The sequence below is a fragment of the Ipomoea nil genome, unplaced genomic scaffold (genome assembly GCF_001879475.1).
Source record: "Ipomoea nil cultivar Tokyo-kokei standard unplaced genomic scaffold, Asagao_1.1 scaffold0465, whole genome shotgun sequence".
In the NCBI taxonomy this organism is placed as follows: Eukaryota; Viridiplantae; Streptophyta; class Magnoliopsida; order Solanales; family Convolvulaceae; genus Ipomoea; species Ipomoea nil.
Genome location: NW_017616893.1, coordinates 3,245,410 through 3,260,293, shown reverse-complemented (window position 1 = coordinate 3,260,293; position 14,884 = coordinate 3,245,410). Strand labels below are relative to the sequence as shown.

General features: G+C 38.3%; 1 protein-coding gene across 1 annotated transcript; it reads left to right on the top strand.

Moving 5' to 3' along the window:
* Positions 1 to 480: 480 nt before the first annotated feature.
* LOC109173218 (putative F-box protein At1g19160) lies at positions 481 to 2,268 on the top strand. The gene is made up of 2 exons (XM_019322521.1): positions 481 to 2,174; positions 2,229 to 2,268. Exon 1 carries the CDS (start codon positions 719 to 721, stop codon positions 2,030 to 2,032), a length of 1,314 nt encoding a protein of 437 aa, XP_019178066.1. The 5' UTR covers positions 481 to 718; the 3' UTR covers positions 2,033 to 2,174; positions 2,229 to 2,268.
* Positions 2,269 to 14,884: the final 12,616 nt, after the last annotated feature.

The window sequence follows — 14,884 nt, the reverse complement described above, 5'->3', positions numbered from 1 at the left end:
TATTTTGATTATTTCTTATTAAGTGTTGTCTCTAGATCAGTTAATTTGCATGCTCATACTTTAGTTTCGGTAGCTTTTGATCAGGAACATTATTTGTATTGAGACTCTGTCCCTCCTGACTCTATTGCTTCGTTCATTCATTAATATATGCTAATGTTTTTGGCTTTCAAAAAAAAAAAAAATACATTATTTGTGTATTGAATGTACATTATATAAAATAATGTACTTTCAGTACTCAAATAATGTACATTCCTTGAATACAATGTATATTATTAATATACTAAAAGTATATTATTTTTGTACTAAATGTACATACATAATATGGTTCACACAGTTTGTATGGACCATGATGCACACAATAATGATTATAATAATACTAGGATCAAGATGAATATTTTGAAAAAGAATGATTAAAAATTAATTGTTACCTATAAATTTAGTATACAAATTAAATTAACTCTTAAAAAAAAAAGTGTCTTGTCAAAACGCGTATTTCTCTTAGAAGATTGAACTCCAGGTCTTCATCGTCTCCAATTCGAGTTTCTTCACTAATTGAATGCTGTTGAGGTTGACGAATTGAAGAAGAAGAAGACAATTGTGTATTGACGATTAAAGGTACATCATATCCTTCCTTCCGATCCTGTACGTATTCAATTATTGCTTCAAAATAGCTAGGGTTCATTAAAGATTCCATCTTTGAATTGTTTGATTCCTGAAAATGGAAGACTGCAAATTACCGATGGATACGATGATTGACATTTTGGCGAGGTTGCCGGTAAAGACTCTTATGCGATTTAAATGTGTTTGTAAATATTTCTACAATTTAATAAAAAACAATCATCAATTCATGGACAACCATTATGAATTTAGAAAGGGAAAAAGTCATTGTGCTGTTATCGACTTCGAGCCTCCCCAGCCTAATCAAGTATTTAACTTGATTTACAAAGAATCAGAATGTGATGATGTGGTATGCATATACCTAGACCTGCCAAATTCAAATACCAGGTTTGTCAAGTGTTGTCATGGTATGCTATGCCTGATTCTATGCAGGGGTGATTTGGTTAGATCTGATATAGCTGCTATCATTTCACCCGAAATCATTTTTGATGTTTTGATATTCAACCCATTCACTAGGGAAGTCAAGACCTTGCCTTTTATTAAGGTACCCAAAAAACCACCTAACAAAGAACGTCTTCATATACAATTTGGATTTGGATTGTCTAATAACATGACCTGGAAGATTATCATGCTTTTGAGTTTTAAAGATTCAAATTGGGAAATCGAAGATAGTCATGACATTGTAATGGTTTGTAGTCAGGTAGGTGATCTGTGGAGCTGGAGACAAATTGATGTGGCTCTCGATTCTCTAGATTTGGGTTTTCTTTACTATACTAGGGATTTTTATTTCAAAGGAAAATATTATTGGCAGAGTCTTAAAGGTCATTTGGTTTGGTTTGATATAGATGATGAGGTTTTGGGTAAGATTGAGCGCCCCTCTAATGCTAAAAATCTTGATTACTATGCAGTCATGAATGAGAGTATTGTTGTGGTTACTGTGCCACAACCGTGTACGGAAAATGAGGACTGTATTGAGATTTGGGTAATGGATGAAAATATTAATAATATTAATTGGAATAAACAAACAAGTATATTCTCTAGCAGCGACATACTTGAATATTTTGCTCCGATTGGATTTTGGAATCCGAGTGGCCATTTACTTGTGTTTGCAGGTCATATGGAAATAAGGTATACTAATTTCTTTAATACTGATTATGATGACGAGGAGTTATATTTCAAGGATGGTTTTGGACCGAATCTAATTTCTATTGATTTGGAAACCGATGAAAAGAAGACTATTTTTACAAGTCAAGAAAAGAAAAGTACTCTTACAGTTGGTTTGAATCCAGCTGGGCATGTTCAAGTTTGCAGCGAGAGGAGTGATGATCAAATTCAAGAATGGAACGATAGAAATATTGTTTGGAGTAGGGGAGCATATGTTCGAACTTTCCATGAGAGTTTGAAATTGTTGTAGATAGGAATGAAAATATATATTAATGTTTGTTTACTGTGACAGCTTCCTTTTTATTCGCACTTTTTCATGGAAGGATGTAAGGTTTTGCTTTCTCCTTTTATTAACCATAATTGATGATAATAAGATTTTATTTTAGTGTATTGTTATGTTTAATTCCGGAATTGTATTGTGAGAGGGCAGCAGAGAAGATAAATAGAGAGGATTGCAGAGCATAGTGTGATAAACTTGCAGTTACACAGAATTATTATCTTATGAATCCGTCTTGTGTATTATGGTTTGCTTTGCAATTTACTTATTAAATATATTTGTTTACAATATTGATACTATTTATTTCCTTTTTTAAAAAAAATAAATTTAATAATTTAGTTATTATATTAAAAATATTGCATTATATTTTTAATATTTTTTAAAAAAATTTAATTCATACATTTAGTTTACATGCAAAATAAGTGGATATTCAATATGGCTAGCAGTATCCATCTGAGTGGAATGCACTTTCCAAAAGGTTCACAAATGTAGGGAAAATATTATTGGCTGTGTTTAAAACATCATGAGCTTCCAAATGGTGATGGGTGGTTTTTCACTAATGGGTTTCGAACAAATTTAATTTCTGTTGATGATTTGATAACACAAGAGAGAAAGATAACTTTTACAAGTCAAAAAATGAAAAGTAATCTTAATAATTTTTTTTTGGGTATATCCAGGGTTTCTAACGTGGGATACAATGATTAATTCCCTCGCTGAATTGTAAGCACCTCTTTGGGATACAATTCCCTCGCTGAATTGTAGGCACCTCTTTGGGATACAGTGACTAATTTCCTCGCTGAATTGTAGGCACCTCTTTGGGATACAGTGACTAATTCCCTCGCTGAATTGTAGGCACCTCTTTGGGATACAGTGACTAATTTCCTCGCTGAATTGTAGGCACCTCTTTGAGATACAGTGACTAATTCCCTCGCTGAATTGTAAGCACCTTTTTTGGGTGGGACAACTGACCTGGAGATTTAAGGTTGTTCCATTCCATATTTGCATCGAGAGGAGTGTTATTTTTGATTTTTATTTTTATTTTTGGTGAAACGAGAGGAGTGTTAATAAAACTCAAGAATTGAATGATAGAAACATTCTTTGGAATATGGGAGTACATGTTCAAACTTTCAATGCGAGTTTGAAATTAGTTTAGGAATAAATGTATGTATTATTTGTTTGGTTATTTTGCGAGCTTTTTTTATTATTATTATTTTTTTATTTTTAATGAAAGGATGTATGGTTTTCCCCTTTTATTAACCTTGATTGACGATGTGATAGGAACTGTGTTTTTGAAATGCATGTTGATGAGTAGTGTACTGCAATGCAAGCCCATCTTTTACTATAAGAAAAACATAGTAATCTTAGTTAAGATGGTTAAGAATACAAATTTGTAATCATAATGTCACCAATTCAAATCCCACCATCCTTCTTGGTTTGAATTGGTTAGTGGTTTGTTTACTTTTTTGTGGTCCTTTATTAATTAGGGTCACAAAATAGGGTTTACTTAGTGCAGATCATTGAGTAGTGAAAAAAAATTGAAATAAAGCATGAGAAAAGAAACCATTCTCAATGCCAAACCATCACATGAACTAAAAAATGTCAGTCCAATTATTTGATGAAATGGATGGTTCATATTATTTTGATTTTAGTATTTTTTTTATGATTTTCTTTCTTTACCCTCTATTATATTTTTTTTCATAAATAACCCTGCATTCCTTAGTATAAACTTTAGTAATGGAATATTCTGTTAACTATTAATTATTCTTAACTTACTCATTGATTTCTATATCATAATGGTAGCTCTAAAAATTCATCAGAGAGCTATCGGAGTTCATTGGGAAGAAAGATTTCATGGTTTTTGCTATGGACTACGTTTCATCTTCATGCAGAATGAACGACGAAGTACCCGCCGTGTTCCCAGTTTATAGATGCTTCTGAAACGGAAACTCATACCGAACGGTGAATAGCGGTGGTTCCATCTCGTCGGCGCCAGCAGGTCAGCGAAGCAGTAGTGGCAAGTATCCCCTGTTTCTCGACGAGCAAAGTAGGCGATGGTGACCAGCTTTCCCGGCAACAGAGCTTCTCCTCGGTTGAGGAACCAGCGGTGGCGACTGTCCTCTCTCTCTTGGTCGACGATGATGGCGGTCAGCGACGACACCCTTTGTTTCCGGCGAAGGCAGAATAGTCGCGTCCTGGCGTGGCAGTTTCCTTGGTGGGGGAGTAGTCCCATCGGAGGTGGAACCACACCATCCACCATCGTTGCCGCACTCGTTGGTCACGTGGCCTTTTTGCGATGAACACTTTACTGTGCCGATGTTTTCGGCTGGTAGACCGGATAATATAACCGCCTTCAACTTGCACTATCTCCCCACCCCACTACCGCCTCTCTTCATCCCGGTAGCTTTCTTCCCACCGCTCCCCTTCGCATCTTTTGTTTTTTTCAGGCTATTCACGGCGTTTCCATGGTGCTAACGATAAAGAGCTTGAAGATTCTGCAGATGATCGACTGGCGATGGCAACTTCTGGGCTATGGCTGAAATGAATTTGGGGAGTAAATGGCGTGGCAGGAAAATGTGAGTAACTAAGGCTATTGCGAAATTACCAAAGTGTCCATGGTATTAACTCTAGTTTGAGACAAATCTAACAGGAGGGTCACATTGATTACATTTTAAAGATTTGAGGAACCCAATTTCATAAAATTGACAGTGAGGAACCACGTTGCAAATTGGGAAACAATTGAGGGACCAAAAATGTGATTTTCTCTATATTTATTTATCAAGTATTTTATTAACACCATGGAAAAAATATATAGTTTGAAGTCAATCATATTAACTTCTTGGGGAGGATTTGTTGACAAAGATGGTATTCAAATAATTCAAGAAATTGAAGAGGGAAATTACCATGTAATATCTCTAGATTACATTACAATTGTTTATTTGAAAGGTAAATCATATTTCTATATTAAGCTACGACACACATCTCACAACACATGAAATATGTAAGGGAAAAAGCTACAAATACCAAATATCAACAGACACTTGCAATATAAAGTGTTCATTGTACAACTAAGATCTAGTTATATACACAAAAAAAAAAAAAGGCAAATCTACAACTTCCACCATACCTTAATAGCTGGATCGCAAAGCAAATCTTCACCCCGTAGGGTCGACGGGGATGTGCGAAACCCAACAAGGTGGGTTTGACACCCCTTCGAAGTCAGGGGTGCTCTAGCCGATATCCCAAGGACCAATAGGGGAACCAAGAGAGCCTACTCTACCCCGTCGGAGGTAGGGAGGCCCTCACGTATCATGGAGTCACCAACATTGTAGGTGGGCCCCCAAGGCGAGATTTCGCCACCCTATTCTCTGGCAACTCCAAGGTAAGACCAGGCTCGCCCCGAATTGAGCACAGCGTGGGAGGTAGGAGGGCTCCTCCAGTCCCCATGGATCGAGGATCTGAATGGGAAAACAGAATTACCAAAAAAGTCCTCCCAACCTGCTGATGAATCTGAAGGCAAAAACACATATCGTACCCCGATGGAAGAAGGGTTTCATAGTAGGTGCACGAGCCACTCTCAAATGAATGTTGCTCCTCCTGATGGTTGGGCGAAAAAGATAGATGCTAAAATCTCGAAGTTACTCTAATAGAAGGAACATGGTGATCTCCTAGAGACGCCTAAAATAACGGTGACCCCGCCTTTCACCCGATGAATCATGCGAGAACCCCTTCCTTCCAATTTCAATCCCCCAAATGTCAAGCGATTTGACGGTTCGGGTGACCTACAGGAACACATCATGGCCTATCAGGCCACCATGATGCCAATGGGGTCCTCAGAAGCCGTGATGTGCAAAGCTTTCTTTTCCACCATGGCGGGGCAAGCTCAGCGATGGTTCACAGACCTGAATGGTAACACCATTGACTCTTTTCACGACCTGGCTGGGAAATTTATTACCCACTTCGTGAGAGGGAAAAAAGGTCAAAAACATTTTACACATCTCACCACCATGAAGCAAGCTATAGAGGAATTTTTAACGGAATTCTTAGTCCGTTGGCGAGAAGAAGAGGCGGACTTAGAGGGCATACACGATAAATCAACCATCGTTATGTTCGTAGATGCTCTATAAAAGTCTGAAACGTAAAACCCCAAACACATATGTCGCTCTAATGGCGAAGGCGGACAGATACGCCGAGGCAGAGGAAACAAACTGACTCAAGGGGAACGGGGAAGAAACCCCCGCAAAGAATCCCCGGGCTAAAGAGCCATATAAGAAAATGGGGACAAACCCACAAGTAGAAAATAACCCTATGGGGAGAGGGAAAGTCGTGGTAGAGGTCAATACCCAGAATCCGATAGGAATGCACAGGGCACCCCCTCCTTGGGCACCTCGCCCCCGTGAGGGCATCGCCTATGATTCCCCCCCCCCCCCCCTCCCCCACCCCCTCAAAGCGTGACCTAGTGAAATACTTGCGTATGCCAAGGAATGTCAAATGGTTAAGGCCCATGATCAACATGACAAGGACATCGTGACATCCGACCAAGAGAAGTATTGTCGCTTTCACTGTCGGTATGGGCATAGCACGGATGAATGCCAATCCTGGAGGAAGGAAATAGAGGCCCTCATTCAATTAAGTCAGTTGGAAAATTTCATCGATTGGAACAGAATGCACATGGGGAATGTATGGAAAAGGGAAGCAACTAAACACTCCGATCACCCAAGTTCCTCTAAGGAAAAACCCGCAAAGGATTCTGGAGACAAAGGTAAATGCCCAGTAATAAATGTGATTTTTGGAGGATGGCCCTACGCAGAGAACAAAAAGGAATATGTGGGGGTTTGTGGAGAAGACACCTGTCTAAAAAAGGAAACGACAAGAAACAATCACTTTCTCATACAATGACCTCCCGAGCATCCTTGAGGGACTGCCTGTGCTTGAAGTCGGATCGGAGCCGCAACTTCAATACCAATAGTTGCCAGTTACCAAGAATAAGACCAAGACAACATACAAAACCTTCAATTTTATGGATCGAAACTACGCAAGATGTGTGCGATCAAAGGGGGGAAAGATATATGTTGATCAAAGAAAAGAAAGTCGATACTTCATGTTGGAAAAATAGCTTAAAATGGCATATTAAGTGGCTATTTTGTGGTACAATTATCAGTGGGGTCCACTTCCGATTTGGGTTGGGTCAAAGTGGATTCGGGTTCTTCGTAGTGAGACGAAGAGATTGATATATTGTACGCTCAAAACGGATAATGGGTGAATGAGATATTGATTCTCAAAGTAGACCCATTTGAGTTGGAAAATGAAGGGAAAAAGTGAGCTTTTGTCCCACATTGGTTTGGGAAGAGGATTTGCCCCACTATTTATACATGAGCTCTTGTTAAGCTTATTGAATTATATAGCATAGAGGGTTTCTCTTACGCGCAGGGGGGTGCAAATCAAATCCCAAAACTTCGGTATTCATTTTCTGACAAAGCCACGAAATTTCGTGATGATTATTGTGAGTTTCGGCCACTATTGAAACTGCAAGTTTCGGCCACGTTAGGCCAATTGCAATTGCAACTGCAAATTTCGGCCAGCTTGGCCGAAACTTTGCAAAGGCAGTGGCCAAAATATGCACAGTATACACGAATCAGAAAGTTTCTGTTGGGCTGTTATGGGATTAATTTTTTGAATTAATTCCAATTTTAATTTTGAATTAACACCCATATTAATGGTTGCCGTTACAGGAGTTGTAGGGGTGTCCCTAAATGCCATAATAAAGGCTATTCACTCTTCAATCCCTATATAAGAAGGGGTAGAGTGCAGCAGAATTTTTCTAAGGAACAGTAACAAGAACACACAGAAAATAATTTTTCCAAGCCTCAAAATACTTCTGCTTCTACTCCATTCTTGAAGCTGTGTTTTTGCCCGCGCTCTTGTTCGCCGGGTTCGTTCGTTTGGGTGCTCAAACGTCGAACCGTTGTACGTTTTTATCCTGGGAGACCTAGGCCACAACGCTCCTAGCACTTTTGGGAGGTGGCAAATAAGGTTTTAAGGAAAGAAAGGCACTCGCCTAACTCGTACATTTCTTTCTTCCTTCTCCTTCTTTCTTGTTTGGATTATACTTTTAAGCAAAAATCCGTTCTCTCTCTTTTGATATATTATTTGGATTGGACTCATAATCTGAGGATTATTAGTTTCAATTTTGGTTGATATATATTGGTGTATTTTTTTCGTAGATATACATGTATATATAACCTTTGGATCCGTTTTATATATATTTGTGTGTATATATATATATATTTCGGATAAATATCCAATAATATTTTATATACTAGTGTGTGTATATATAAATATTATTTTTGGGATATTAAATCGATTGTGGTTCATTATCACCAACAATCTTAAAACCGTATTTACTTTGATAATGAACAAATCGATGGATTCCGAAAGTGTTGGAACCGTGAATGTTGCTCGTGGTGCACATTCTAATGGTAGGAACGGCAACGATGTTGCACATTTCGAGATGCCAGTTGATGGCAGCAACGTTGGAAATAATATTTTCATGGGAGTTGCAAAAACACACGATGGTGCTCCGGAGAACTTTGGTTCACGATCCGGTAGACCTGTGGCTAATGGCACACAATTGGTACCTATTGTGTTGTCTAGTGGATCGGCTAAAAGGCACGAAGGATCCTATGATGGTGTAATGACTACATGGTCTGAGGACTATGGTAGTGTTACCAATGACTTCAACCGTAATCGAAGGAAACTCAAGCGGAAGCTTAGCTTTCAAGAAGATTATGAGAAGAAGGAGAAATGCCACTACAAAGCGAACTGTCATCCTGGTGAAAAGGTTGAGGACAACTTCGCTATGTTTAAAACATGTGGATGGTTGGACGAGTGAGGTCACAACCGAGGTACCCCCGATGTGCGCTATGGACCACCCTTTGTGGTGTGGACAGTTGGAGAATGGAACAAGGCACACGGGTTCGAAGGACTACTACATAGGAATAATGGAAATTGGTTTCCAATGTAATTTTTCCTATTTATTTATTTGTTAAATAAATGTTGTAGTATCCTTGTGATACATTTTATTGTTGAATAAAATGAATTGTTCCATATGTGTGTTTTGAACTTTGTATATTTTAAAATATTCTTGTGTGATATTTTTAATATATATAAGATTCAATAAGGGTGCGTAGTGCATCACGGAGCATTATGTGGAAAATGCTAAAATGGCTTAACGGCCGGAACGAAATGTAACGAGCGTGTTACATGTTGAAATCCTATAAAGAACTTCGATTCTAATTCATGTTGAACGATACAGATTTCAAAATAGGATCAATTTGTCAAAAATTGGGATAACTATATAATCGTGAGTGTCACAGCTCAAGTGTTGAATATTTTAATTAATATTCTGAGAACGATTATATAAGTTTGATTCAACTAGTCGGAAAATTTGGATGACTTGTTCTCGTTAATTGTGTTATAATTAACTTGATCAAAAATTTCAAATTATACTAGTATATTTAATTTGAGACAAATTCTGTTTTGGTGAATAGTGCTTTTGTAGCACTAATGGAAAGTGCAATTTAATTTGGCACTTTGAAGTTCAAATTAAAACACTGTAACAGTGCTATTAAACACTAGGTAGAGTGCTTAATTAGGCACTTTCGGCCACTTGGTGGCTGCACCTTTAGGTGTTGAAAATTTAAGCATTTGGTTCTTTGGTAATAGCAATAAAGGTGTTAGATTATGATTGGTCTTAATGCTAATCTACTTAGCTTAAACCTTTCGTATGTGGCTAATTAAATTTAGTGTTGTAAAAGTTCTATGTGATTAGCACGAAAGGAGGTTTGGTTAATTGTGTAATTAACTAATAATCATAGTGCTAAGTAGCACTGGAATTATAAATTAAGCAACTATGTGTTGCTGTGAGTTTATAATTTAAAAGCAATAAAGATTGCTTTGGAATCGGCGCGTTAGTTTGGTAGCAATGACTCGTGCTTGGTATATCATGTTTCGTGCTTCACTACTAAGCACTGATTCGTGCTTCAATTTCGGAAGCACTGATTCGGGTTTGTGGCCTTCGGTCAAAAACCGAATGGATTTGTAAAGGCTAATCTGTTAGCATCTACGAGATGTGTTAATGTGTAACACATGTTTATTCTTTATGAGAATAAAAGGGATAACCAAATTAATTGTGAATTAACACGGTTACGAACGATCGATGTAGTGAACATGAAACACCTGTTGGTGGTTTCGGCGCAAGCCTTGGTATCGTACTCGAGCGTACGACACGGTATTCACCTCAATCGAACGTTGTTACCGAACATAAATATCAAGGCGTTGATAAGTTCGGGTCTACCTCATAGTATGTGGGGTGAGACATTTCTTTGGACAAGTAAGTACCTTTTAAATAAGGTTACCCGCATGAAATTCTTACGAATTGTGGGTACGTAGGAAGTTTCCTACTAATGCCTGAAATGTGGGGGTGTCTTGCCAAAGGTGTGTATTGGTTCTTAGTACACGAGTCCTGTAGTTTGGACGTACATAAGAACACGGAAAATTGAATCAAGAAATTCATTGCTCTCTAGAAGATGCATTTCTGTGAAGATTCAATAAAAGGACCTAGCACGTTGAAAGAAATTTTCGACATAGCTATGGTTGAAGGGTATGAAAGAGAACCCGAGCTCAAAGCTAAACGTAGCAAGAGAGCTAGGATTGAATAATCCATTGGTCCAGATTTTCTGACGTACATGCTAGAATGTGACGCGCATATTCTAACTTGTTTACTAGAAAATAAATCGGATTTTTTGACATGGTTGTTAGAAAACGAGCCTCGAACATATGTAGAAGTGGTGACTTTTACAAATGGACCAACCTGAGAGAGGCTATCGAGAGTGAAGTAGATTCTAACTTAAAGAATCATACTTGGAACTGGTTGTTCTTCCTCTAGGTTGTAAAACCTCGGGATCCTAAGTGGATCACTAGTCGGAAGATAAAACCAGTTGGTTATATTGAATTAAAATGGCCGGGCTTGTAATTTTAGATTACATGCGACGCGAGTGCCACAATTACTTCAATATATATTCTCTTGTGATGAGAATGAAATCCATTAGGATGATACTTCCCAAGAGCTGTTTAGCGAGACTTGGAAGTTTATCGAAATGGATGTATCGCTTTCTTAATAGACATGGAACAACCCGAGGGCTTTTGTGGTTCCGCACTATGGAAAGAAAGTGTGTAATTGGTGAGATCATTGTATGGTTTGAAACAATTGCCCTAGTATTTGTCATGCAAGTTTTGATCATACAATGATGACTAACGATTTTAGTATAAATAAAAGTGACAAGTTGGTCTACGTATTGCGTACGATAGACGGTGATATCACTACTTGTTTATACATGATAAACTCATCGTGGGTAGTAACGATCAAATGATCAATTCTACCAGGAACATGTTAAATTTGATTGACATGAAAGATATGGGGTTGGCAGATTTAATCCTCGAGATTAAAAATTGAGAGAAGACCGTATGGTCTCGTGGTAAGCCAATCTCATTGTGTTGATTGAATCCTTGTGAAGGATGATAATCAAGTGGCTTGGACATCGTTAGATACTAACAGACAACTAGCCAATAATCACGAAGATTGTACTTCTCAGGGAGAATACATTCAGATTATTGGTAGTTTAATTGTATTAAATGGGTTGTACTACGCCGAACATTGCCTTTGCGGTTAACGAACTCGGTAGATATACGAGTAACCCTAGTGTTACGCACTAGAAGGCAATAGTGAAAGTTATGAGATACTCAAGGTATGATCGTGACTTTGGACTGCACAACGTGGGATATCTAGCCGTACTTAGAAAGTATAGCACGGATATAAAAGGACGCTAAGTCCATTAAAGGCTACGTCCTTACGTAGGCCAGTGCAGTCGGTTGGACGGAAATTCTCGAAATGAATTTGTGATAGCTAAGATCCGACGGGATCAAAGCTGAGAGCCTTACACTCGTGTCGCGAGCGAGTAGGCCGAATGGCTATGCCATTATTTCGAGAATGTTCCTAGTGGTGAACTTGTACCTCCAATTTGTGTGCATTGTATAGTCAAGCCAAAATTGGTTAAGTACAGAGTTAAATGTAGAATGGTAAGTCTATACTTATAAGTCGTAGATATAATACCATTAAACAATCTCTCACAACGGGGGTTATCTCTATTGACTACGTGATATCAAAAGATAACGTAGCGGCCGCTAACTCGCTAACCCGAGGGTAAGCAAATAGTTGTGGAGAAATTGGAACGAGGAATGGGTCTAAAGCCCTTGGACTAAAAGTTCTATAGTGGATACCCAACCTAGCTGGCACCTAGGTTCAATGGGACAACTAAATTATGGAACGGAGCGTGTCACTGTGGGGGTCTCGGACTTCCTACCACTCCTCGTTAGAAACAGTGACTCCCGCACAAGGCTAGCACGTTGGTGCTTTAATGATTCGAATGTCGGTTGACATGTGTGAGTATGTGGGATACTCGGAAAAGAATCACCTATGTGAGATAGAAGTGAGGGTCGCTTCAAAGGAGAATTGATGGGCACAATTCTTCACAAACTCTTGCAGAACCAGGACGGTGACCCACGACCAAAATGGGCACACTCATGAGAACAGAGCATGGTTGGGAGGTTCCTGTGTGAGATATGTCATCGTCTACACAAATAGCAGTCGGTTCAAAGACATCGCGTTCTACCGTACAGCCAGTAGAGTAAACATATCTTTACAAGGGAAGGTTCAAAGGGTATAGTGATCCCTACCTATCCTATGCAGGGATCGACCGTTGAACACAGTTTGTTTCCGATTTCAAAATACCCTGAAAATCAATTTTCATTCATGTGGGGGATTGTTGGAAAAATAGCTTAAAATGGCATAAAATGGCATATTAAGTGGCTATTTTGTGGTACAATTATCAGTGGGGTCCACTTCCGATTTGGGTCGGGTCAAAGTGGATTCGGGTTCTTCCTAGTGAGACGAAGAGATTGATATATTGTACGCTCAAAACGGATAATGGGTGAATGAGATATTGATTCTCAAAGTAGACCCATTTGAGTTGGAAAATGAAGGGAAAAAGTGAGCTTTTGTCCCACATTGGTTTGGGAAGAGGATTTGCCCCACTATTTATACATGAGCTCTTGTTAAGCTTGTTGAATTGTATAGCATAGAGGCTCTCTCTTACATGCAGGGGGGGTGCAAATCAAATCCCAAAACTTCGGTATTCATTTTTTGACAAAGCCACGAAATTTCGTGATGATTGTTGTGAGTTTCGGCCAAGTGGCCGAAACTATTGAAACTGCAAGTTTCAAAGTAGTTTCAAAGTTTCGGCCAGCTTGGCCGAACTTTGCAATTGCAAGTTTCGGCCAAGCGAACTTTGCAATTGCAAGTTTCGGCCAAGCGAACTTTGCAATTGCAAGTTTCGGCCAAGCCTTTGCAAAGGCAGTGGCCGAAATATGCACAGTATACACGAATCAGAAAGCTAGCCAAGCGAACTTTGCAATTGCAAGTTTCGGCCAAGCCTTTGCAAAGGCAGTGGCCGAAATATGCACAGTATACACGAATCAGAAAGCTACTATTGGGCTGTTATGGGATAAATTTTTTGAATTAATTCCAATTTTAATTTTGAATTAACACCCATATTAGTGGTTGCCGTTACAGGAGTTGTAGGGGTGTCCCTAAATGCCATGATAAAGGCTATTCACTCCTCAATCCCTATATAAGAAGGGGTAGAGTGCAGCAGAATTTTTCTAAGGAAAAGTAACAAGAACACACAAGAAAATAATTTTTCCAAGCCTCAAAATACTTCTGCTTCTACTCCATTCTTGAAGCTGTGTTTTTGCCCGCGCTCTTGTTCGCCGGGTTCGTTCGTTTGGGTGCTCAAACGTCGAACCGTTGTACGTTTTATCCTGGGAGACCTAGGCCACAACACTCCTAGCACTTTTGGGAGGTGGCAAATAAGGTTTTAAGGAAAGAAAGGCACTCGCCTAACTCGTACATTTCTTTCTTCCTTCTCCTTCTTTCTTGTTTGGATTATGCTTTTAAGCAAAAATCCGTTCTCTCTCTTTTGATATATTATTTGGATTGGACTCATAATCTGAGGATTATTAGTTTCAATTTTGGTTGATATATATTGGTGTATCTTTTTCGTAGATATACATGTATATATAACCTTTGGATCCGTTTTATATATATTTGTGTGTATATATATATATATTTCGGATAAATATCCAATAATATTTTATATACTAGTGTGTGTATATATAAATATTATTTTTGGGATATTAAATCGATTGTGGTTCATTATCACCAACACTTCATTCTCAGTTCTACTACATTCATGGTGCCTAGAGGATCATTTTGGTAAATTTTTCATAATCGGAGGACCATTTTAGGTAAGAAAAATTTGCAATTACATCTTGCCCTCAAAATACACGGACAGTTCACGGTAATGTTAACTGAAGACCAAAATGGTTATCATTTTTAAAGTCGAGAACTTAATTGGGTAAGAAAAATTGTCCAGAACCAAATTGGTAATTTCACAATAGTCGAGGGACCATTTTGGTAATAAACTCTTTTTAATTAGTATGTAAAAAATCATTCATAAACTCTGCAATAGTTTAGTTAAAAATCGTATATCTTGACAACATATGAAAATTCTATTATATATATCCATCATCAGACATTCCTTCCTCTGACCTCTGTCATCTTAAAAATCTAGTAATGAAGAATGAACCTAAGACTCAGTTATAGGGAACATGAGACTCAATTATGATAATTTAAAAAAAAAATTGCAACTT